The 27936-nt window shown below is 30.8% G+C and overlaps 1 protein-coding gene across 1 annotated transcript; it reads left to right on the forward strand.

Annotated features, from left to right (window-relative positions):
• The first annotated feature begins 235 nt into the window (after positions 1 to 235).
• LOC111700779 (rhomboid-related protein 2) lies at positions 236 to 27806 on the forward strand. The gene is made up of 15 exons (XM_023471818.1): positions 236 to 532; positions 7686 to 7760; positions 8240 to 8321; positions 9050 to 9162; positions 19559 to 19618; positions 20668 to 20742; positions 21026 to 21063; positions 21355 to 21407; positions 22084 to 22190; positions 22980 to 23089; positions 24034 to 24087; positions 25524 to 25636; positions 26806 to 26847; positions 27275 to 27378; positions 27512 to 27806. Exons 2-15 carry the CDS (start codon positions 7687 to 7689, stop codon positions 27579 to 27581), a joined length of 1095 nt encoding a protein of 364 aa, XP_023327586.1. The 5' UTR covers positions 236 to 532; position 7686; the 3' UTR covers positions 27582 to 27806.
• The last annotated feature ends 130 nt before the right edge of the window (positions 27807 to 27936 follow it).

Consider the following 27936-nt stretch of genomic DNA (forward strand, 5'->3'; position numbering starts at 1 on the left):
CTAAACAATTTTGAATGTAGAGTTTAAATTATTAAAAACCAAAGCTAAACAATTTTGAATGTTGAGTTTAAATTATTGAAAACCAAATCTAAATAATTTTAAATGTTGAGTTCAAATAATTCTTGTTCTCATCAAAACCCAGAATGCGCCAATTCCTACCATGAAAATCCGTCAAATAGAATATTAAACCGGTTTTTTTAAACTCAACTCTGTGGAAAATAAGACGTAGCTTGAATCCGAAAGCTGAAGCCGTAAATAAGGCCCATTGACAGCTTAGACCCCAGCCGTATTTTCCCGATTTTTTAAATTGCGGGCTCAGAGCTGGATAATTTTGAATGATCAGATTGATCAATGATCGGGAAGATTTACCGATCTCTAACTGGGAAAAAATATTGAAATTTCGAATTAAAGTAACAGAGCTAACTAAAATGTTCAATTTTATGTTGTACGAAATTTCCAAGTTTTTCAGATAGTTTACGGAGTTTAAAATATGAAATTTCAATGAGAGATTGAATAAGGCAGCTCCAAAAAGGTAACTTCATTATAAGATTGTGAAGCTAAAGGGGTTAGGAACAGCAAATACTTACAGAAATGTTTAAGACCGTGCGTGCTTTTAAAAGTTGCATCAATTTTTAAGACTGGGTCGCTTTAGCAGTGTCGCAGTGCCCTGGCCTTTTAATTTTCTTCACCAACTTACTTTTTTTTTGTAGCCTTAGACATGTACATTTTAGCTTTAGGTTGGAAGAAGTAATTGGCAAAATTCTCATCAATTTTTTAAAAAAGTGCTTGCGACCTTTGAATTACTGTGTAGTGTAGTATGTAAAAACAATGTTTCATGGCCTTAATGCATTGATAATGATAATGGTCAAATACAGGGTGTCCCAATAAACATGGGAATTCTGTAACGAATTCGATATCTTCTTTGTTATGAATTAGCATTGTAATATCTAATTTATAAAACCATAATATCATTAAGTGTCTGCTAGAGTTTATTTAATGGAAACGGTAAATGGCTGTAAAGATGTGTCTATAATGTCTCCGCAAGATGAACAGTGAAGACGGACAAGTTTACTATGTTTGTATACTGTAATTTTCTTGTTTTACCAAGAACAACCATATGCAGTCAAAACATAAACAAACAAAATGTGAACAAAGCAGACGAAAATCTTACAGATTACGCTTTCACCTAGTAGGTATCACTAAATCAAAGAATTATTTAAAAAGACGATATCGAATTCGTCACTGAATTCCCCTGTTTATGGGGACACCCTGAACAACATGGAACTGAAATTTCATTGGTTGAGCATTTAAAACAAAAGTATAGGGCTTAGCAATCTAAAGGATTATTTTCCATCTAAAAGTTTTCTGTTGAGAACAATGTTTTAATAGTGCGGTTAGGCTCCAGAGCGTTTAGTTTATAATACCTCGAAAAGTTTTAATTTTTAACCCGATGTAACAATTTTTCTGCAGCAAAACTTTTGGTTTTGTGTAAGTGTGTTTGTAAAAAGATGGAGAAAATAAAATATGACTGAAAACCCTCCTTTAGGAATTTAAATGTGATTGGAAACCATCCTTTAGTAAATATAATGTGACTGGAAACCATCCTTTAGTAAATATAATATGACTGGAAACCATCCTTTAGTAAATATATTGTGATTGGAAACCATCCTTCAGTAAATATAATGTGATTGGAAACCATCCTTTAGTAAATATATTGTGATTGAAAACCATCCTTTAGTAAATATAATGTGATTGGAAACCATCCTTTAGTAAATATAATGTGACTGGAAACCATCCTTTAAAAGAAACAATGAAAATCATAATTTTAAAATTCAAATGAATTTATAAATGCTCAAAAAGAGGTTTATCTATTACGTTCTTTTCTAACTTACCATAACCCTTTCCCACACCAAAATAATGGTTTCGACTAAATATTTTAAATTTTTCGGCAAGAAATATATTTTTTCTTTCAAAAATGCAAAAAAAATCAGCATGCTATTTTAAAACACACACAGAGAGGGGGGGGAGGACATTAACACTCCCGATGGGGGGAAGGGATTAACTAAAAGGGGGGGGGGGGTTAAAAAGCTGGAAGGGGGCAAGATATAATAAATGTGTTTTTTTATCTAAACAAAAATTAATTTACAATTTTTTTTGTTAAGCAAGAATGTAAGATACTAATAGCTGAAGTTCCCCGGCGTTCATCGTGGAATTAAAAAAAAAATGTTGAAGAAAATAAATTTATAACTTTTTAAGCCCATGCCACGCTACCCATGAGTGTCCACAAAAATTGTTTAGCCCAATCGGTCCAGCCGTTTGGCTGGCTAAAGGGAACATAAATACGAATGTCTTGTTTTATTATTTATATAAAGTTGATTAACTTAACATGTATTAAATTGTATTAAACATCAAAGGAGAGAAACAAGTTCTTTAGAAAAATTACGTTTTTGAAACAAAATTTACAATTTGTTTAGAAAACTCAAACTTAGAAAGAATTATCAAAGCTCATAAATATTTTATTTCATTTTTAGAAAATTTAACATGATTCTTGGACAATTAGTAAAAAAATGATATATTTTAAAATAAAATAAGACAATATAATTTAGAATTATGGTTCACCGGGTAGAAAAATATAATTTTAAAAGAAATAAAAATTTTTGACAATTATTGCTTCATAAAATTGAAACTAAAAACAAGTTTTTTTATAAATGATTGGTTGTCTTTTTATAATAATAATGATAATAATAATAATAATAATGTAATGTTTAGGAAAAAAAAATGTATGAGTGAGTTAAGGAAGTAAAATCAAAGGCCATGGCGTGGTGACACTTTAGGGTCGACCGGGTTTTAAAAATGATGCAGCTTATAGCTGATGCAGCTTATAGCTGATGCAGCTTATAGCTGATGCAGCTTATAGCTGATGCAGCCCCTTATTATGATAATTTTCAGAATTATTAAAAACCTACAAAGTCCTGTGTCAATGGAGGTATTTATTTATATCTAAAATTTCAAAAGATATAGCTCTGAAGAAAAATAAATTGAATTCTCTTGGAGTTGCTCAAAATTAGAAATACTAGGAGTCAAGTTTGATTTTTTAAATCTCAATACAGAATAAATTGTACACACAACTCATATCAAATTAGTTTTTAAAAATGTATTACAAACTGTAATTTTTAATCCCTGTATCTTTTATACCTTTGATATTTTAAACTTTTGATTAAGGAGAATTCATAGTTCCAAATATGCAATATGCATGGTCTACTGCATCATGTTGCAATGATATACAGACCAGAATATAAGTTCTTGTGGAGGGGAGGTCACAAAATCGTGATTTGGTATGAATTTGAAAGATTGTGATATGACCTATCAAGTTATGTGACTTTAAAAAGCTACTCAAAGACTTAGTGGCGCAGTATTGAAAAATATGTGATTTACTTTGATTTTTAAACAACACCAGTTTTAAGAAAAAACAACCACTGATGCTTTTTTTATTTTAATTGGTGAAAAATCTTAATAAAAAATACATTAAAACTTTATACTTTTGTGATAAGTGTTTTGTTTTGAAAAGCATAATTTATGATTTAAAATCACAAAATAATTGTCGCTTTTTTTCAGCAAAATGTGATAAAGTTTTATATTAAATATTGTATCTTTTTCACTTTTTTGAGTTTTAAGTTAAAGTTTTAAGTTTTGGATTTTTAAGATTAAAACTTGATATCGTTTATCTTACTAAATATATACTACTGAATGCTCCAATGAAAATTTAAGTCAAATCGGTCCTGAGGTTCATGAATTAGGATAAGACATCAAAAACAGACAAATAGAGATTAAGAGATTAATACTTGATATTGGCTTATTCTCCATCTAGAAACAGATTGACAAATAAATATTATTATGCAGGTTAACAAGATTAATAAAGATTGATATTGGAAAATGGTTATTTCTTCAGGAAAGAATGTTTTTGATGTTTTTTTTCTGTTACAACACATAGCCCTTAAAAGTTGGGCCATTAAGTGAATGCAAAGTTTTTACAAAATATTAAAAATTTTGAATTAGTTTGCTTGACAATAAAAAACAATCTTTTCTAAAATTCTTAGCTATGGATAAAATTTATTTACTACGGATAAAATATATCCAGTTATAAACTAGAAGTTCTGAAAGAAGTAACAATTGAAAACTTTTAAGATATAAGGGAGTGTTCTCGAAAAATGAAAAGAGGTATGCTTACGGCGAAAAATAATCGCTTTTGATCGCTATTAATCTTACTTCTATCTGTTGCGTCTATAAGGAGAAAATTGTTAAAAACGACTTATACAGAAGATTGTAGCGCCCATACAAATTCAGAAAGTTGCAAAACGCGACTCGGCTATAATCATCGATTATTTTTCGACGCATTCGTATATAGTTAATATTTTTTCTTAATGTTTGTTAATTGTTTTATACCAATGCACTTAAAACGACGTTTTTTTCCGCATATGCAATAATTCAAAGCATCGAGAGCCCCCTCCCATTTAAAGCGATTTCTACAGAACCTTTGAGAAAAAGAAATAGAAAATAAGACCTTCTGCTTTAATGGTGAATTTAGGGGAAATAAATAAATAAATATTTTGCATAGGCAAACTTTTTAAATTATGTCCAGTCCGTTTTTAAATTTTCCCTGGGGTCATATCAGGTCTAACGAAAATTCGTGTCTGATCAGTTCTGTTATTAAGATGATCAATTATGAAACACAAAAAAAACATAACCGCCAAATAATATTATAGATATAAAGTAAACATCTCTATTTGTTTTTGTGTGTTTCAAAAACCACTTGCCACAAATTTGTATTGAACAACTTGGTAAGACCTGATATGATGGGTTGACTTTAATACTTTTATAGGGAAAGTTAAGTTCCCAGAAACAAAGCTTGGTTCTCAAATAAATAAATTTATATACGAGGTAGAGGTAAGGGATTTAAACTTGGAATTCAATAAGTTAATATATATATTCTTCAAATTCAATATATAAACAGACTATAGGATATCCACAACAGTAGATTATATATATACAAAGGATAAGATTCAAGTTTATTATTCAACTCCATTCATAGATGGATGGATATAGGTTGGTATTATACCTAGAGGCTTAGAACTCAGGATAGCAGGACCAAGGAGGTTAGAACTAAGGATGGTGGGATAGATTGATATAGGCAAGGAATAGATCAAGAAGGTTAGAACTAAGGATAGTGGGATAGATGGATATAGGTTAGGATTAGACCAAGGAGGTTAGAACTAAGGATAGTAGGATGGATGGATATAGGCTAGGATTAGACCAAGGATACTAGAACTAAGGCCAGTGGGATTGATGGATATAGGCCGGATTAGACCAAGGAGGTTAGAACTAAGGAAAGTGGGATAAATGGATATAGGCTAGGATTAAACCAAGGATACTAGAACTAAGGACAGTGGGATATATGGATATAGGCTAGGATTAGACCAAGGAAGTTAGAACTAAGGACAGTAGGATATATGGATATAGGCTAGGATTAGACCAAGGATACTAGAACTAAGGATAGTGGGATTGATGGATATAGGCCGGATTACACCAAAGAGGTTAGAACTAAGGATAGTGAGATAGATGGATATAGGCTAGGATTAGACCAAGGAGGTTAGAACTAAGGATAGTGGGATAGATGGATATATTCCGGATTAGACCAAGGAGGTTAGAACTAAAAAATTATTATTATTTAATATTTTATTTAACAAAACAAAGTAGTGTGAAGAAATGAGTAATATATTCTACAGAAAATCTCACTAAAACCATTTCAGAATAATTTCCTTCACAACTTTTTATTCAGAGTTTCTTATAAGATTAAAACAAACTTAAAAATTATTTTCTATAGAACTGTTTAGGTCGAAACTTATATATTTTAAACCTTTCTCGGAGTACTCATCCCAAGAAATATATATTGACTAGGAACAGTCATATCTAATGTGTCAAATCTGTGTACTGCAGGGGGAGGAGATCAAAACAAAGAAACCAGATCAATCCAGTGTGTGTGAAAATTATATACCGTACCCTTTGGGAGCAATGTAAACAAACTCAAACAGTACTTTTTTTTACTTGTGTTTTGACAGAAATATCTAAGAAATAATTATGATCTTTTTTCATTTGTTTATTAGTATTTTTCTATTTTTCTATTTTGCTTTAAATTGTATATTTTTACGGTTTTAAGCCGCAGCAGATCTTTATAAACGCGAAAAACGTTTTAATCCTAATTCTTTGTTTTGATCTTCTCCTACTGCAGTACATTATTTAAAATATCTGCACCGGATTTTGACTTTTGCCTAAGAATCTAAAGAGGAAGCAAGATGACTATTGCCCCGGCCCCCTCCTCCCTGGAATACGTGAATGGTTCCAAGGAACCAAGATTAAAATAAAAACATCTCAATAAATTCCGTACAGTCGTCTCTGAAGTCTGATCCTTCACGGGTTAAGCATGTAGCTTAAAATTAAAAGATAATCTTATGGGTATAAAGATCAGTACTTCGACACGTGATGGATCGACTTTACACTGGGTAGTCCAGATTGGACAGTACGACAGTATATGATGTATAGGCTCAGATCATGGAACTATTGGAGCAATGTGAGTTCTAACCTCGAGTTTATTTTCTCCGAGTGCAGTGTTCAGATGGAACAGATATTCTCCCTGAGCCAGAAATTTAAAAGAGAAATCGTTGAACGAAACTGTCCAGTTTCTTTTTTGTGGTAACTACATTTATGTAGATTTACAACAAGAAATAGAAAATAAAACCATTAAAAATAATATTTCTTTACAATTAAATTGATATCAACAAAATTGCCTTACTAACCCCATTCGTGAAAGTGAAACCAGGATTCCGATACTGGGTTTCATGACTATAACCTGTCTTAAGTTTTAGGCTCTGTGTAGTGTTCAGAGGGAGCAGAGATCATGATATTTTACACTCTAGGTTGATAGCACCGTAAACCTTTATTAGAGTTTGAACCCAACCATTTCTCAGACATGGGATTCATTCCAGAGACTCAAGAAAATACATATTATATTGTACAGTGAGAACCCAAAACTTTGGAATTGGAAGTGGAAATTAAAGCAATAATTAAGTGTATTTGATGTTGTTACAAAGCAAATAGTTTTGCAAGTAAATTATTAAATCACTTATTAAGTCTGTTTAACCTGTACAATTGCTGTGTCTTATGTTCATTGGATACAAAATCATAACTTTAGTCTAAAAGTCGTCTTTCTCTTTCATAGTTTTCTGGTTCTCAATGTACATTTAATGAAAATTGAACCATTTTGGTATATTAGTCAAGGGGTTCTTAAGTTATGATCAGACATCCCAACAAACAGACAGACATACATGCAGAGATTACTACTTTATATATTTAGATGCTTTGATTTAAAAAAAAAGTTATATTAATGATAAAAACATACCTGATTGCTACTTTCTATATAAATAAAGACCATTAATGATGCGTCTTGTTTAGAATTCCTCTATGGTTGAAAATTGCTTAAGTTCTTTATGGATTGAAGATATTCATAATTTTGGTTTACGCTTTCGATTTTAATTAAAATTGTTAAGGCATTCTTTTTTCTAATTTCTCTTTGAATTAAACTATGTGGATTTGTCTTGTTTATAATTTTTCTATGATAAACACTTTTTCAGGATGCGTCTTGTCTCTTGTTTCTCTATGGCCCGTGATCCCGAGTGTGTAGACGCCCTTCAAACCTGCTACAGTGAGTAAGTATCAGAAGTGAGTAAGTAGCAGAAGTGAGTAAGTAGCAGAAGTGAGTAAGTAGCAGAAGTGAGTAAGTATCAGAAGTGAGTAAGTAGCAGAAGTGAGTAAGTAGCAGAAGTGAGTAAGTTTGAGATTGGAGCACGAATCAGAAGCGGGTAAATATCAAAGGAGGGAAAATGTATAAGAAACAACTACACAAAGAATCTGTCAATTTTTGATAGATATAAAGCTTTAAAAATGTTCCCAGATTTACTATTCTTTACTGTACTGTACTGTAAGCTGTGATCACTATAATGAAGTCTATGAATCATGATTGTTCATTCTAATCATAAAATTTGTTTTTAAAAGAATTAATGAAAAAACAGAGAAACGGTTCAGAAACTTCCCCGCCCCCCGCTGCTCCTCGGGTTCAGAGGGTAAGGTCTCCTAAACCGCCCCCCCTCCCATTTTAATATCTAAATAAGATATTTACTCTATTTAGTTCTGATGAAGAAGATCTAAGAACTGAACAGCTCCTTCTTAGGGACGAGTGGAGAAATCTGTTCGATCAGTTCGATCCCGAGGTATGTTTAATCCCTATTCTTGGATCCCGAGGAATGTTAAATCCCTATTCTTGTCCCCGAGGTATGTTGGATCCCTATTCTTGTCCCCGAGGTATGTTGGATCCCTATTCTTGGATCCCGAGGTATGTTTAATCCCCATTCTTGGATCCCGAGGTATGTTTGTTCCATATTCTTGTATCCCGAGATATGCTGAATCCCTATTCTTGGATCCCAAGGTATGTTTGATCCCTTTTCTTGGATCCCGAGGTGTGTTTAATCCCTATTCTTGGTACTTGATGTATTTTTGATCCCTATTCTTGGTACTTAAGGTATGATTGATCCCCTTTCTTGAATTCCGAGGTATATTTGATCCCTATTCTTGGATCCCGAGCTATGTTGGATCCCTATTCTTGAATCCAGAGGTATGTTTGATCCCTATTCTTGAATCCAGAGGTATGTTTGATCCATATTCTTGGATCCCGAGGTATGTTTGATTCCTATTCTTTCATTACTTATAGCAGTGTTGTATATTTTCCTAAAAAAAAACTATAACCCCCCCCCCCCTTCAAAATAATTTGTTTTCCAGAATTTGGGTGCGTTTGCGCAGAGTGGCAATAAATAGGAATTAATTCGCTGATTTTTGGGGAACAAACTACAAAGTGTCAAAAGTGAAAAAGAAAACTTCCCTTTTTGATGTCAGATTTAAGTTTTTTCCCCAGATTATCAAAAATAATTTTAGCAATTTCTAGGGATTTGGAGAAATACCCTGGACTGATTTCTTCATAGTGCTGGCTAGTCCTAGGTTTAAGGAACATGTATCAGATGAGAAAATAGATCGGCTTCTGGAACTAGCTTATCAGGTGTCATATATTTTAAAGATTGATCTCAATCTTATGCAGATCTACTTAATCCCTTTTTAATATTCCAAGATAGTTGTACCCCGCACAAGGACAATTGTGAGATCATCAGTGATGCTTAAATTTAAAATTGTCCATATTGGATATCGAGATTAAGCGTTAAAGATAACAATATCCGATCTCTGTGCAAAGAAACTGATAACTTGAATCTTAAATTTTCTTTTCACTATATCTTTACAACCAGGTGGTGTAAACCTTTATACTTTGACTTTGTGATTTAGGGAAATTCATAGTTTTACACATCAAAAGGTCTAAAACATTAGGTTGCAATGAAATAAAGATTAGGCCATTAAAGTTTGAGGCAAGTAATCATCTTTTTTCTTCCCTTCTATAGATTCGAAATTCGCAGAATTCAATTTGAACTTCCAGAATATTTTTCAGATTGGTTGAACCAGAATTTTCAAATTGTATGCTATTCATAAAGTTTGGATGACTCGACCTTTGTTTGGTGCCTTTTTCTTTAAAATTTAAAACATTATTTGAAATAAGATTGTAACTTTGGTTCAGCAAAAAGTGTATCGTTTTTCTTTATTTTAAAGAGACTGTATGCGTAATTCCAAGTGAGCCTCCATAAAAAACAAATACCGGTTCATATGGTTCTTTAGGGTACCTTTAGTGAATAGGGCATGCGTCACTCGCTAAATAGACGGTCCCTTAACAGCAAGGTAATAAGGCAAAGAAAGTTAATTGCGGTTGCGTATTCTCTGCGTACATATTGAAACCAGTTCTCTCTGGGCGGAATTTGTAAACAAAAATAGATGCATCAGTGTTTCTTTAGTATCCGAGGATAATAAAAGCATTTCATTTCGATAATTTTGATAGTTTACATAATAGTTTCCTTTGACCAGGAGTGTTTCATTGATTTTTTTATGTAAAAGATGGATCCAAAAAGATGCGCGTACAAAAGATGCGTACACCTCGGAAATAACTATATTTATACATTATATAATTCTGTGCTTTAAAGAATAGAACTGAGGTAGATTAGAGAGAAGGAAAGTGGAATTTGTCCGAAACATTTTTCATCCCAAGTTTTCCTATTTTCTTGAATTCATGGCTCAAGTTTTCAACCCAACTCTGGTTTTAACTGTGAGAGTCTAAAATAAATCTTATTTAGTTTCCTCCAGTTTCCTAGGCCAAATATTATGATATATTTCAAGTCAACAGAAGGCACAAAGCATAAATTTCTAGATAAATGGCACATGCATTTTACATTACATTTCAACACTTTTTAGACTATCCTACAGTGGGATCCATTAAAATGTGAAATAGCAAAGACTACTGCTAGACACTGTAAGCTACACAAATGTTTAGCTCTTTACACCATTTTTTTTTTCAATAGCTATTTAACACGCAAAACTGGTTGCGGATATGATGCAGAACGATGAACAAAACTGGTTGCGGATATGATGCAGAACGATGAACAAAACTGGTTGCGGATATGATGCAGAACGATGAACAAAACTGGTTGCGGATATGATGCAGAACGATGAACAAAACTGGTTGCGGATATGATGCAGAACGATGCACAAAAACTGGTTGCGCATATGATGCAGAACGATGCACAAAACTGGTTACGCATATGATGCAGAACGTTGCACAAAACTGGTTACGCATATGATGCAGAACGATGCACAAAACTGGTTACCCATATGATGCAGAACGATGCAAAAAACTGGTTACGCAAATGATGCAGAACGATGAACAAAATTGATCGCGCAAATAATGTGGAACGATGCGCAAAACTGGTTGCGCATATAATGCAGAACAATGCGCAAAACTGATTGCGCATAAAATGTGGAACAATGCGCAAAACTGTTGCACATAAAATGCGGAACTATGTCAAAAGCTGGTTTCGCAGCGCATTTAATGCGGAACAATGCGCAAAACTGGTTGCGCATATAATGTGGAACGATGCGAAAAACTGTTATGCATATAAAGTGGAACAATGCAAAAAACTAGTTGCGCAACACATATAATGCGGAAGGATGCGCAAAACTGGTTGCGAATGATGTAGAACAATGAGCAAAAGCTGTTTCGCTTAATTCACAAAACAAGCACAAAAAGTATCTTCTTGTCTTTGAAATCATATTTTAATATTTTATGATAAAGCAAATAATGGATTATCAATGGTTTCTAAAAATACTGGTTTCTATCAAATTCTTATTATATTCTATCAAATTGATATTTTTGAAACCCATCAGAAGCAAATAGTAAAAATCAAATTAGAATAAACAATGGGTTTACGGGCTGGTACGAATTTATACGATTACACCAGATCAGTAAATCCTTATTTTGGTTCGGATCATGCGACGATTGGACCAAAATGAAGTTCTTTCAGAGTTTTGGAGAGGTTTAACACGAGAAAAAGGTTTTCTTATAACAATGAACAGAGTGTCCCAATAAACATGGGAATTAGATGACGACTTCTATTGTCTTTGTTCCAAGCAAGATCATTTTGTAAATATGATTTTGTAGTAACACAGCTAAAACATTTATCCCCGAAAACTACTATTCTACCGGTCTACCATTTTTTACCATCAAAATTAACGGAGATATTGGGAAATTTGTCCAGATTCCAGTTTGGTAAAAATCAACAAAACTGTTCATATGTTTAATATCTCCGTCAATTTTAGAGGTCCAAGAAGGTAGACCTCATTTTGGAAAGCTCATTAGACGTTTCATCTTAATTTCATGCACTTTATGTCATTTATCAATTATCGAAAATCAAAGACGATATTCAAGTCGTCTTTCAATTCTCATGTTAATTGGGAAACCCTCTGTATAATATCATATAATTTTATACAGTATATATATATATAAGATGAAGCTAGTTAGTATAAAACTATGGGTTTGAGCTGAGTGGAAAAGTAGGATGAGTAGGATGAGTAGGATGGTAAAACGGGTCATTAAATCCATTCAAATTCTCCGACACAAGAATATACAGAGAGCATACTTCAGAGACGAGAATTTAAGAGAACGAATCAACGGTTATTCGAAACCTAAACTTTGACTTCAGATATTTTGAACATTTTTGAATATTGCACATTTGGGAAGTTTCCACTTGCCACTTGGGAAATTGTCACTTGGAAAGTAGCTCTTTGGAAAATACCTAAAACCCATAATATTATCTAAACTTTTACCAAATTTGCAATAAGGAAACAGTTTTATAAGATTTTGAGAAAAATTTTATTTTGCATGGCAATTTTAAAGATATTTAATGTATTTTTAAGTTATTTTATTTCATTAAAGTATCTATATATATATATAAAGTTGCAATCTCTGTTTGACTAACTGTCTGTCTGTTTTTTTTTGTCCGATCATAACTCAGGAACCTCTGGACCGGTTTTTCAGTAAAAATTTAGTTTCCCGGTAAATTCTTTCAAGTGCGGGTAGACGGCGGGAGTAATTTTTAGTAACCTTGGCAGCGCTGGGTTCTCAAACTAATATTTGATGGAATATTATTTATAATATTTCTGCATACTTTAAATAGATAATATGACAAACAGTTGTTAAACACAGCTTGGGAATAAATCAATCCATAAATTAAACATTAAAAAGTAAAATCCAGAAAAAAAGAAATATTGTCCTAAAATTACACAAGGCATATTCTCAAACTCAAAACTCGGTTTTTAAAATCTAAATTTTGTTTAAAGTTTCCTGCTCAGGTTGTATCAGTTGGATTTACATATTTTAACTCTGTCAGTTCTCTGCTGAAGGAATATACATAAAACTAAGTATTTAGAGCGCTTCGCGCCACCTTTTCCAGTAACTATTTTACAAAATGTTGTTTTCTTGCATTGAAAAAGAATTTAGAGGATTTTTCAGAATTTCAGAAGCTGTTTTAAAGCCACTGAAAATTTGTTTTTCACTAATGTATATAAAATTTACTTCGACAAAGGAAAGATATAGAAAACCCTTTCATAAAAGCGATTTAATCAATCATTTTCAGATCCTTCTCAGTTTTTAGTCTTGTAACGTAAAATTTTTGAAAAATCTCGATTTAGGGAGGATTGCAATGTTGTAAAGCAGATCAAAAGATAAAAAACTTAATTAATTATAACAAACAATGCCCCAACCCACGATAACATTCCTATACATATATTGCAGACTGCATGCAGTACATTGGTTCAAGGGGGTCATTTCTCTTCATTACTACTGCAGACATGTCTTGTTTTTTATATATCTATCTATCTATCTATCTATCTATCTATCTATCTATCTATCTATCTATCTATCTATCTATCTATCTATCTATCTATCTATCTATCTTTCTATCTATCTATCTATCTATCTATCTATCTATCTATCTATCTATCTATCTATCTTTCTATCTATATATCTAACTATCTACATATCTATCTAAATGCAGGGTGTCCCACGAAACATGACAATAGCAAGACGACTTGAAAGTCGTCTTTGATATATGAATTTATTTGTGACATTTAGTCTTCTATCTACTTTAACATGTATAATTCTTGAAACAATTATCACATAATTCTCCTAGCCCTAACATTTCCAAAAAGTGGTCTGCGTTTTTTGTGCTTTCAATATTACCGGAGATATAAAGAGTTTGGTTCAGATTTCAATTTTGTTAAATAAAAGCGAAATTGTCGAAATCTGAACGAAATTCTTTATATGTCGGGCAATATTGAAAGCACAAAAAAGGCAGACCACATTTTGGAAATGGCAGGACTAGGGGAGTTTTGTGATTATTATCTCTAGAAATTTACTTCTAAAATTAGGTTGACAAATAAACACAGCAAATTATATCAAAAATCAAGACGACATTCAAGTCCTCTTGCATACTGTCATGTTTCGTGGGACACCCTGTATCTATCCCTTTTTCTATCTATCTTTCTATCTATCTATCTATGCAATCTATCTATATATCTATCTATTTAGCTATCTGTATATCTATCTATTTAGCTATCTATATTTCTATCTCCTTATCTATCTATCTTTTTATCTGTTCATTTATATATCTATCTGTCTATATATATATATATATATCCATCTCTCTATATTTCCATCTATCCATCTTCCCATCTATCCATCTATCCATCCTTCCGTCTATCTATTTATCTGTATTTTTAAAAGTTTTATCCCGGACAGAATTCCACTTTAATATTTTCGGTTAAAGTCTCAGCCTTCTGTGTAACCCTGTACCTGATCTGGTATTATATTTCAGGATAACCCTGTACCTGATCTGGGATTATATTTCGTTTCTTTTACTTCTACTTTATCTGTTTTCCTTGGAATTTACCAAAATATTGGAAATATCCCCCCCCCCCCCTCCTCACTCCTTTGAATAGTAAGGGAAGATAAAGGTTCGTATTCTTCTACGAAAAGAAAGTTTCGTCGAAAAAGAAAAGTTTGGAAAAAGATAATTTGGAAATTAAATTTCTCAACGGGTTTTATTTTTTATATTTCACAATTTTTTCACGAAAAATATTTCAGCATTCTCTTGCTTGTAAAATTCTCATATAAACGCAATGATATAAAAAACTTTTTTGAATGAAAGTATAGAATTTTAATTAAGTTTTCTTGTAATTCATTTAATCCAATTAAAGAGACTGTAAAGGAAAAAAGAAAAGGGGTATAGGATGAAACCAGAGAATCTCAGAAGTTGATTGAGACCTATAAGAGTTTTATCTGATGTTCTTGTCTCGAGAAATTGATATAAAACTGTGTCATTTTTCCTTTACAGTCCCTTTAAGGGAAAATTGTGCACGAGTTTCATCTTTTTCCTGTCTCTTATTGTAAAATTGCTTGGGAACCCAGCTTTGCCATTAAATCTAAACTTGTGTCATTTTCATTCTACTGAGTTCCAAATCAAATAGTAATAATAGGTAATGATCTGATATACAAACAAACAGAGATTTACTAATTTATATAAAGCATAGATTAATTAAAATAACAGATAGGACACTAGATTCCTGTGTGTTTAGTTTTGCAATAACCCAGAGGCAGAAGCCCAAATAGTGTTGTAAATCGTTTTGTTTTTCGGCGTTTTCAAAAACAAAAACGAAACGAAAAAAAACAATAGTTTTTAAAACGACCCACTCGTTTTAAACTTTTAGAAAACGAATAACGATCGTTTTTGAAAACGGTTGTTTCTATAAAAACGATTAGCAACCGTTTTTATACGATTATATTTTAAAAAACTATCGTTTTGAAAGAAATAACGTAATTTTTTGATAATGATCGTTCCGTTTTCGTTTTTATGTCGTCGCTTTCATAACGAAACGATCGTTTTTCAAAATCTTTAATATGAAGACACTTTTATCGAATTTACTTACTGGTTAGCCTGCCTCCTTTTCCAATATCAGTTTTGTTCCAAGGAGGTCGGGTGGGGGGTTTAAACAAGGGGAGAATAAAATATTCTATTTCTTGAAACTAAGAAGGTCTGCTAACTGTATTTTAACGTACAAGTTTCTTTGCTTTAATTACATATTTTTTGGTTTAAGGAATAAACCCGTAAGTTTTTTTCAAGTGACCATCCATTTCAAAGTGCCCTTTTCGATTCACAACGATACATGTTAAACTTTTGTTATCCCTTAGTAAAAATTCAGTAACTTTGATTTTGATCTATAAAATTGACTTGCGCATTTATGCTTCAAACAAAACACAAAAAAACATGTAGAACATTTATTGAAGATAGAAAAAGTACGTTATCTTTCTGATTGTTACTTAGATATTGATTTGAGGGGTACAGTTGTGAATCTCACATACCTACTCTCTTTGGAGGGTCTACAGGCCTTTTCATTTTAACAAAAAATAATTTAGCATGTTTTTAAATTGTTGAATTGAATTTCTTTGTTGAGCTGTGTTTCATTTACAAAGTTAAATTAAAACTTTGATAAAAGAATATTCTTTTGTTTACCTTTGAGAATCTAATCTACACCCGTTAATCAAATATAAACATTCAAAAAGAAACAAAAATAAAAAATAAAAATTTAAATTAGAATATGTGAATCATATTTTCGGCAAAAACATAAAATGACAATTTCAACTTTTTTGATGAAAGAAGATTAGATAAAATTTATAATGCAACTATAGCTTTGCAACCTGCAGCTTTCCCTGGAAACTGAAATTTCAACTTATAATTCTTAAACCAAGTTAAGAACATTCCCGTGGTTTTTCCCAGTTCATTAGTTAACATTTGAGGCAAATTGGTGAAGAGGGTTCCTGAGTTATGATCTAAAATGCAAAAAATGAAAAGATTTACAAGGTTGGCTTCATCAATGAGTCTTTAAACTTTAAAAACAGTCAGCCACGCATTGGAGAACAAATAAAAAAATGTTTCTAAAAAACAATGGAATTTTAATTTTAAATCTTTATATTTTACACTCTTCAAGATTCTTTTTGAAAAATGCAAAGTTCGTGCAAACATTTGTAATCATTTGCGAAATAAACGGATTAAAGTAGAATTTTAAAAACGATTTAGATTTAATCCCTAGGTGGGTAGGGAGAACGAGATTAGTGCTCTGGAAACGGATTAACCAACAAACGTCGGTTCCGGACTGAGAATAATATTATCTAATTTCTTCCTGAGGATTTAACTAGAATAGAATTAATTAACATATTCAAATAAATTCAATCCTATAGGGTGAATAGCTATTCTACTCAATCCTACAGGGTAAATAGCTATTCTACTCAATCCCACAGGGTGAATAGCTTTTCTACTCAATCCTACAGGGTAAATAGCTATTCTACTCAATCCTACAGGGTGAATAGCTATTCTACTCAATCCCACAGGGTGAATAGCTATTCTACTCAATCAAACAGGGTGAATCCTACAGGGTGAATAGCTATTCTACTCAATCCTACAGGGTGAATAGCTATTCTACTCAATCCTACAGGGTGAATAGCTATTCTACTCAATCCTACAGGGTGAATAGCTATTCTACTCAATCCTACAGGGTGAATAGCTATTCTACTCAATCCTACAGGGTGAATAGCTATTCTACTCAATCCTACAGGGTGAATAGCTATTCTACTCAATCCTACAGGGTGAATAGCTATTCTACTCAATCCTACAGGGTGAATAGCTATTCTACTCAATCCTACAGGGTGAATAGCTATTCTACTCAATCCTACAGGGTGAATAGTTATTCTACTCAATCCTCCAGGGTGAATAGCTATTTTACTCAATCCTACAGGGTGAAGCTAAATTTAATGAGAATTTTACCAAGAAATTCTAAAAAACCAAAGCTAACAACAAGTGGTTTATAGAGCTAAAATGTACATAAATTATATACAGAAAACCATACGTTAGTTAGAGCGGTAAAATCAAGGTCGACCTTTAATATTACGGTGTGTGGTATCAGCTTTTAACTAAGATCCCAATTCACTTCAATCTGTGTAGACATCGATATATAAATTTAGGTTTTCTGGGTGTATGGGTGTCTGTTTGTTTGTATCCAATAAACGTCAAAACGGCTGAACTGATCGGGCCCAAATTTTGACCCAGGGAAATTTTATGAATGATCAAAATTTTGTGCTTAAAAGTTTTTTATTTTGTGTAAAATTTTGAAAAAATATTATAAAATCCGCAAACTTTTATTTGTTTTTGTTTTATACCGTACAAAGAGAAGATGCTCACAGATAAAGCCACAATTAAAAGTTGAAATAGAAGATGGGCGCGAAGCGCCCTAAAAGCCTAGTTTGGTAAAAGTCAATTTCAGGCAAAATTGCTGGTATGACTTTTTGACCTCTATAGTTTTTACACCTGGCTATTTTTTAGTTAAATAGTATGTGAATAAAATGGTTGCATAATAGAAATAATAAAATATTTTTCGTTCTTCTCTAAAGCTAAATTCAAAGAAAGGTTTAATAATTCTGACAAGAGTTGCCCAAAAATTCAGACAATTAAATGACGACCTAAACTGATTTTCTAAAAGTTTCCTGAAAATCATTTTATTTAGAAATAATAAAATGGTGTAACAAAATAAAAGAAAATAGAAAAAATAATAGTAATAATTATGATAAAATGAATGGAAAATAAAATTAATAATTTAAAAAATAATAATAATAATTTTGATAATCATAATAATAACTATAATAATAAAAATGATAATATTAAAACTATCAAAATACAACACAATATAACAAATATAACAAATATAACAAATTGATAAATGGAAAATATTGGATATTTAATTATTTCTTTCCTTCAATTTAAATTTTTTTTAGATTATTTTGTCTAACTTAAAAATTCTTTAAATTTTCTCCTCACTTTTTACTCCACTTTTCTTTCCCCCCATTTTAGCTGCAGGCTTCCTAATTTCCCCTTATCCACCAAGAATTCTTAAAATTCCCTTTACCTCTCACAAATTCCAGTGCACTAATGAAATCCCAGTATATTATACTTGAATTTTATCTAAAGTCCTAATTTGGATTATTCTATTAGTCTACAGAGAGAAAAAAAAACATAATAACATTATACAATTCATTTTCGTGACTCCGCCATTCTAAAGCTAGCTAATGTACAAAAGTTTTGATAACTTAAAGTAGAATTACTAAAGATAGCACGCAAGATGTAAAACATGTTGAAAAAGTACGAAAAAATATCTGTATTTTTTTATTTGTAACATACAATGATGATGATATTGAAGATGATGACGATGATGATGATGATGATGATGATGATGATGATGATGAATTTATCAAAAATTAAACTTAAAAAGTTTTATAGAAGTTTTAAAAATATGCAAAAAAAATCATTTCTGACACCCCTAGGCTTTGTACGCCAATATAATTCACCAAAACCATACTGCAGTCCTTCAATTATCATACAGGGAAATTTTCATCTTTCTAAACATCCCAACGAATGATTTGACAGGTTCTTTAAAATTTTACGCGCCATTTAAAATTGATATACAGAAACGGGAGGGACTCTCTTTTAAAAAAAAAACAGTTTTTGATTTTTCTCTACTATATCCAAGAAAGAACGGTTTAAGAAGAAAATCAAAAGTGTGCCCATTGGATACTCAGATTAAGTAATCGGGATTAAGGATATCTCATTTTAGATTTCAGCTCTTAGCTAACAATTAAAATAAACCAGGAAGAATTAGTCTGATGACTAAGCAGCGCAATTCAAACTAAAATAAGAATCAAGTCTAAAGATAAACTGAGATTTGATAGTATTATTCAGTTTAATTTAAAAACCTGCTTCATAATTGCAACTGTTTACCATTTAAAAGTTATTGTATCTGTGCAAGCAAATTTTTCTTAAGTCATTGTACAATTTTGCAGATTTTTCTGTATTCCTATGCGGATTTCCAAAAAAAACATTGTAATGTTTAGAAGGAAAATTTGAATGTAAATTTTGCTGTTTAGGGATCGTCAGATAGTTGGGTCTGGGGATTTCCACATTGCTTTAGAAAAGCCTATGTTCAGGTTAGTTACAATCTGGCGATCTATCTATCTACCTATCGATCTATATCTATCTACTTATCCTTCTATTTATCTATGTATATATATATATACATCTAACTTTCTATTTATCTATCTATGTCTATATAATTGTCTTTAAATCTTTCTATCCACCTTATTTATCTACCAATCTCTCTATTTATCCATTTATCTATTTATCTATCTATCTATCTATCTATCTATCTATCTATCTATCTATCTATCTATCTATCTATCTATTTATCTATCTATCTATCTATCTATCTATCTATCTATCTATCTATCTATCTATCTATCTATCTATCTATCTATTTATCTATCTATATATCTCTCTATTTATCTATCTATCTATTTATCTATCTATCTATCTATCTATCTATCTATCTATCTATCTATCTCTCTATCTAACTATTTATCTATCTGTCTATCTATCTATCTATCTATCTATCTATCCATCTATCTATCTCTATATCTCTCTATCTCTCTATCTATCTATTTATCTATCTATATAAACGACGTTAATTTCCACATTATTGAGCAGATTAAGGTTTGAATGGCACAAAGGGTACAGTTGTGAATTGGACATTCAATTTTTTGGAGATAAATAATCCCTTGAAATTTCGCTTACAGTCTCTTTAAAGTTATGCTTTCCCATTTTCTTGTTTATTTAACATATTCTTAAAAGTTTGAAGTTTGCCAATATTTCCCGGTTTGGGACTTTTATTTAGATTTTATTCCGAATTTCCGGCTGGAGTGCACCTTTTAGTTCGTCTAGAAACTTTTCTTCTTGGATACCAGACTCATATCTATCTATCTATCTATCTATCTATCTATCTATCTATCTATCTATCTATCTATCTATCTATCTATCTATCTATCTATCTATCTATCTATCTATCTATCTATCTATCTATCTATCTATCTATCTATCTATCTATCTATCTATCTATCTATCTGTCTATCTATCTATCTATCTATCTATCTATCTATCTATCTATCTATCTATCTATCTGTCTATCTGTCGGTCTATCTAGTCAGATGACAAGTTTCCTGTCCCAAGAAATGTTAGCTGATCCTAGGGATAGAAAATACTACAGTGATATGTACAGGTATAATGCGATATGTACACAGCCATGCATGCAATTTAAAAGTTTATAGAGCTAGAGTACTAGGATTACGGGAGCTTATTATAGTAATCTTAGCTTTTTGTTGCGAAAACAGTTTCGTACATTTGAATAATATTAATACAAAACTTTTCATTGTGTGCAAAACTTTGCACTGTCTTTCAAAATCATCGAAAGATTAAATTTGCCAAGGAAAGCACAATATGATCCTAAATTTAACACGTTTCATTAACAGTCTCTCTTAACTTTTTTTTTCTCTTTTTTTCAGATGCTGGCCGCCTCCTGTCTTCATTCTTATGATAACTGGTAACTTAAAGGACAAAAACGATTTTGTTGAGCAAAATAATTGAGTCTTTGCAACAAACTCAAATTTTCCAATTTCTATTTCTTTGCAACCTGATAATAAAAATTTTATATTTAAAACTTATTATTTGAACTAACAGAATTCCTGGATTCAAAATTGGACTGTAAAGATAGAGATAAGAAAATCGGAGTTCCTGGCAAAGACTCAATTCCTTCACCCATTCTTTTCGCTCATATTTACTCTCAAATATCTAATATCTGAGTATAAAAATATTTTAATTTTTATAATTCTAGGTTTAGAGTTAGGAGTTTTTATATACTATTGGATACACAGGAATACATATTTTGCTTTTCAATTTTCTAATCATTTAAAACTCCAAAAAATGGTTTAAAATAAAATGAAATGAATAAAAAAGTGAGGGAAAAAATATTAGGGCTCATAAAAAAATCCATAAAAGCGAATCAATAAAAAAATAAGTAAAATAAACTAATAACTGAATGAATAGATGATTAGATATATATCAAAAAATGAACGAATAAATTTATGAACAAATGATTGGTCAAATAGATAGGTAGATATATAATCAATTAATATTGAACATATAATCAAATTAACATATAATAGTATAATATTGAAAATATAATCAAATTAACATATCTATATATAAATTTGGCTTGTCTGGGTGTTTGTCTGTCTTTATGTTTGTTTTTATCCAATAAACGTCAAAACGGCTGAACCGATCGGGCCCAAATTTTTTGTGGGACATCACGTGACCACAGGGAAGGTTTATGAATGATCAAAATTTTTAAAAATGTTTTTTAAAGGTTTTTAATTTTAATCTTCATCTTCATCTTCATCTTCATCTTCATCTTCATCTTCATCTTCATCTTCATCTGCATCTGCATCTTCATCTTCATCTTTTTCTTACACTTGACCTTTTTGATCTTTATTTTGAACTTGATCTTCATCTTTACCTTGTTCTTAATCTGGTTCCTAACCTTGTTCCAGTTTCTGTTCTTCAGCGTTACGTGAACTTTATTAATATTTTAGACAGTGTACTTGCCTATTGTCCAGGGCGAAGTGTGGAACTCTGGAGATATATTTCCTATTTCATGGTCCACAGTTCATGGTAGGTTTATTTTATGGTCCACAGTTCATGATAGGTTTATTCTATGGTTCACAGTTCATGGTAGGTTTATTTCATGGTCCACAGTTCATGGTAGATTTATTTTATGATCTACAATTCATGGTAGGTTTATTTCATAATCTACAATTCATGGTAGGTTTATTATATGGTCTATATTTCATGGTAGGTTTATTCTATGGTCTATAGTTCATGTTAGGTTTATTCTATAATCCAAAGTTTATTGTAGGTTTATTCTATGGTCCATAGTTCATGGTAGGTTTATTTTATGGTAGGTTAATTTTATGGTCCATAGTTCATTTAGGCTTATTTTATGGTCGTTCATTAAGATTTTATAATAATAGATAAATAGTATTTTGTTCACCACTTTTTCATATTTTTCCAATAAGAAACCATTAGTTTATTTAACAATTTATTAACAAATAAGTAATCAGTATATTGTTTACAAAAAGTTCTTTGAACAATAGGAAAATAGTATTTAGTTTACACATTGATATTTGACCAATGAGAAAACAGTATTTTGTTTACACAGAAATATTTGACCAATAAAAAAAACAGTATTTTGTTTACACAGTGATATTTGACCAATGTGAAAATAGTATTTTGTTTACACAGTGATATTTGACCAATAAGAAAATAGTATTTTGTTTACACAGTGTTATTTGACCAATGAGAACACAGTATTTTGTTTACACAGAAATATTTGATCAATAAAAAAACAGTATTTTGTTTACACAGTAATATTTGACCAATGAGAATGTAGAATATGTTTAGGTGGCATCTCATATTTAACCTTGGTATCCAACTAGTTCTTGGTTTACCCCTAGAGATGGTTCATGGGAGTGGGAGGGTGGCAACAATATATATGTCAGGAGTGTTAGCAGGTATAGAGGGGGGTTGCATGTTTTACTTTAAAGGAACATTCTTTCAGAATTCAAAAATCTTTTTTTAATTAAATTTTAATTTTTTAAGTTTATAAATCCTTTAATATTGTTTAATTAGGATCCTTGGCTTCAGGTTTATCAATCCTTTAATATTGTTTAATTAGGATCCTTGGCTTCAACTTTATCAAACCTTTAATATTGTTTAATTAGGATCTTTGGCTTCAAGTTTATCAATCCTTTAATATTGTTTAGTTAGGATCATTGGCTTCAAGTTTATCAATCCTTTAATATTGTTTAATTAGGATCCTTGGCTTCAAGTTTATCAATCCTTTAATATTGTTTAATTAGGATCCTTGGCTTCAAGTTTATCAATCCTTTAATATTGTTTAATTAGGATCCTTGGCTTCAAGTTTATCAATCCTTTAATATTGTTTAATTAGGATCCTTGGCTTCAAGTTTATCAATCCTTTAATATTGTTTAATTAGGATCCTTGGCTTCAAGTTTATCAATCCTTTAATATTGTTTAATTAGGATCCTTGGCTTCAAGTTTATCAATCCTTTAATATTGTTTAATTAGGATCCTTGGCTTCAAGTTTATCAATCCTTTAATATTGTTTAATTAGGATCCTTGGCTTCAAGTTTATCAATCCTTTAATATTGTTTAATTAGGATCCTTGGCTTCAAGTTTATCAATCCTTTAATATTGTTTAATTAGGATCCTTGGCTTCAAGTTTATCAATCCTTTAATATTGTTTAATTAGGATCCTTGGCTTCAAGTTTATCAATCCTTTAATATTGTTTAATTAGGATCCTTGGCTTCAAGTTTATCAATCCTTTAATATTGTTTATTAGGATCCTTGGCTTCAAATTTATCAATCCTTTAATATTGTTTATTAGGATCCTTGGCTTCAAATTTATCAATCCTTTAATATTGTTTAATTAGGATCATTGGCTTCAAGTTTGCTTGATCCCGAAGTCTGTTTGGTTGGAGCTTCAGGTAGAAAAATGATTTAACTTTTTTATGACTTTTTTATTGAGCAATAAATGTTTTTTTTAAAGGAATGGCATTCGATTTTAAAAACTTTTTTAGAAATGACTGTTTTAATTTCAGACAGTTGTATTAACGAAATAGTTTTAAAACAAAGTTAAGGATAACAAAATAAGTTTTTAAAATCACAAACGTTCTTTAAAAAATAATCGATTGCTTGAAAACGAGGTGTGACAAGTCATTTTATGTATTTTCCACGGTAAACTCCGATTTTTTTAGATTCCGAGGATTACAATAATAGTTTCTTATCTGTCCTTTTACGTCAAATTTACATATAAACAATCAACAACCCCAGAACCTTATGTCTGCAAAAATTGCTGAAGTCTAGCCAAAGGATTTGAGCCTTTGCCACAAACTCAAATTTTCTAATCCCTATATCTTTTCAACCATGAACTCTGGTAGATCAAATAATCTAAGTTTGAAATATCAAAGGTTTGCACCATCAAGTTGCTAAGATATAAGGATTAGAAAATTTGAGTTTGTGACAAAGACTCAAGTCCTTTCTGAGTGTATTCGTAATCTCAAATCTCCATTTGACAGATTTACATGTGCGATTCACAGCAGTACCTGTTAAAGCTTCGTCTGTTATCGAATGAAGGAATGTTTTTATTATTTAATTATGGTTTCTCTGCAAAACTGACTTGTGCAATTCTTACTACAGAAACAATGGAGAAATTATCAGAAATAAACACTTTTCTAGCCAGAGAAACGACGTTAATTTCTACATTATTGATCAGATTAAAGGGAGTGACCGGCTATGTAAGGTAGTTGAACTGAGTATGCAGTGTTGTGGAAAATTTCTTTCGGATTCATTTGAGACATATAAAACTTTTTAACGATCTTTAAATCCTGAGTTTGAGCGCAAATTCGACGTTCAAAACTCCTACTTTAGGGGTTGGATACGTTTTCAAAATTATTTTTTTAAATTATTAATTAACGACGACATAAAATGTAAAAAAGTTCTACAATAAACTATAGACGTCATGTATAGGAACATGTTGAGAAAATAAAAATAAGTTATCTTGTTCAATTATTAGTTTCTTTTTTCTTATTATTCTGGTTTCTCATTATTCACCATTTTCCGCAGATTTTCTAGAATTATTATTGAGAAGACGACATTTGAAGAATTTGAAGAAATAAATTCAAAGAAATTAATAATTTCAATATAATAATAAAAACGAAATAATCGATTCTAGCATTGATTTATTAACAAATTTCTTTTGAGAAATATGTTCCTAGTCATCTAATTAGATTAACATTTGAAGAATTTGAAGAAATAAATTCAAAGACTATCTATCTATCTATCTATCTATCTATCTATCTATCTATCTATCTATCTATCTATCTATCTATCTATCTATCTATCTATCTATCTATCTATCTAGGAGGAGTGTACGTCCTCTTATCTGCCCATATGTCCAACCTGTTATTAAACTACACCTCTATGGATTATGGTATAATGAGGCTAATAGCTTTGATATTCGTGGCCTCGGTGGAGGTTAGTTTTAGAGTTTTTAAATTAAAAAAAAAAAATATTTCTTTATTCTCCCTTTTTTCTTAAAATGAAAATTTTAATTAAACTTTGATACTTTAGATTAATACCAATACAGATAAAACACTAGATGTCGTCTTTTCACAATTAAGGAGTTATTGTAATTCAATACGGCATACGCGTAACTACTTTGGGCTTCTGCCACAGGGTTATTTTGAACGATAAACCCCTTAAATATTGAAAAGACGACATATAGTGTTCTATCTGTATCGTTATTAATCCATGATGTTAGACTTCAGGGTGCTATTCTTCTATAGTGTTCTATGTGTATTGATGCAGATTTAAATAATCAAACTTTCATAATTTATATATGTTATGAAACTATTGTATACTTTACCATTCTTCCTCACTTCATCGTGAATTTCATAATGACCGTGCTATAAAATAATTATCGTGCTATAAGTTAAATTAGCTGTACATTATACCACGTGTGCTATAAAGTATTGATTGGTTCCCGGATTTTCTTTCAAAAATTTACGATATTTCCAAAAAAAAATTTCAATTGAAATGAAAATAAAATTAAAATCAACTTTATATTTTGACTTCTGCTTTGTTTTTAAAGCTTATTTCATCTAGAAATAGCTATTGAAATAAGACAAGTACACAACTGTTTCAAAAAATTACCTATAAAACTATTATGTTGGCACGACGTTTTTGGACTTAAAATTTCTGTCCAAAAACTTTATAACACTGCGAACCAAAATAACAGTGTTATAAATAGCTAGTTATTAAGAAAAGAAACAACTTTATTATCTTCATGGATAATCAGATCAAGATAAAAGCCCAATAGTCCATTTTAGTTAAATATAAATACTAAAAGTGAATTTGTGAATTTTATTATTATTAAAGTGGTGACCCTTCATGCAATGCCCGATTCACAACAGTATCCTTTAAACCTTCAACTAATCAATAATGTTCATGGGAGATATTGTCGTTTTTCTAGGTCTAAAATTGAATAAATTTATTATTAATATTTAATTCATAATTGTTCAGACAAAGCTTTTGAGAGGTACAGTTTTATAGGGTACTGTTGTGAATCGGACATTGCAATCTTTGCATGGGGGGTCATTTAAAATTACGCTTGTACAGTCCCTTTAATGTTTTATTATTCCCAGGTCGGTGTAGCTGTATATGGTAGATATGCCGATGATGTTCAGGTGAACTATTCAATCATTTATTATTTTTTAAGTAAATTTATTTAAAGATTAATAATTTTTATAGTAAACTATGCAAATAAACTTGGATATCATGAAATCTTGAAATCTATCTAAAATTTTGATTCGATTTGATTTGAAAAAAAAATCAGTAAAACTATAAACTTTCATAAAGTAAACTTTATATTTTAAAAAAATATGAAAAAAATGGCCATTTGACACTTAATTCAATTGTAAAACTTTGAATTCTAAACATTTTGAAGATCCTGAAATACAGACGGACCACATTTTGGAAAACCCTGGGTTGAGAAAAATATGATTTTTTCCAATTATTGGAAAATCGACAACTTTACAAATAATATAAGTTTCTATTAAAATACTAACGTCAGTTGTCATACAAATTTCTTTTTTAAATGCTTTCCTTTTCAAGGTTTCCTATTTGGCCCATATTTGGGGCTGTGTAGCTGGTGCCACTGTGGGGCTTGTGGTCCTTAAAAACTTCAAGCAAAGGCTTTGGGAACGATGGCTTTGGTGGTAAGATTTGATGTTTAAGAAATGATAGAATCTTTTAATCATTATATCTTTGCAACTTGAAATCAGATTTATCTAAGTTAAACCACTGAGAAGTTTGTAGATGAACTTTTGTATCTAATGTTTGATAATTTAGGTTGGCTTTGAGCTTGTATACCGTGATCTGTCTGGTTGCCATCATCATAATATTTTACCGTGATATGTAATTGTAATGTCGTCTTCTTCATTACAAATCCGCCAGAGAAAAAATGGCAAACTAACGTACCTTGTTGTTCTTAATTTTTTTGTTTTAAAATGTCGAGATTTTAATAATTAAATTTTTAAGAAAGTTGATCTCGGAGTCCAATGTTTTTAGGAGCTCCTGGGTAAAAAAACATAAATTGCCAAACCAAACCATTCGGGGTTATGTATATTTAACCTTATAAATGTAAAATGTAAATGTAACGTAATTTATTTTTCAATAAAATATATGATATCTCATTAAGATTTTATGTTTTGATATTAGTATCATAATATTATTATTAGCGCTATTTTCCAACATATCTTTAACAAAAACAATAC

Source organism: Eurytemora carolleeae, unplaced genomic scaffold (assembly GCF_000591075.1).
Source record: "Eurytemora carolleeae unplaced genomic scaffold, Eaff_2.0 scaffold169, whole genome shotgun sequence".
Lineage (NCBI taxonomy): Eukaryota > Metazoa > Arthropoda > Copepoda > Calanoida > Temoridae > Eurytemora > Eurytemora carolleeae.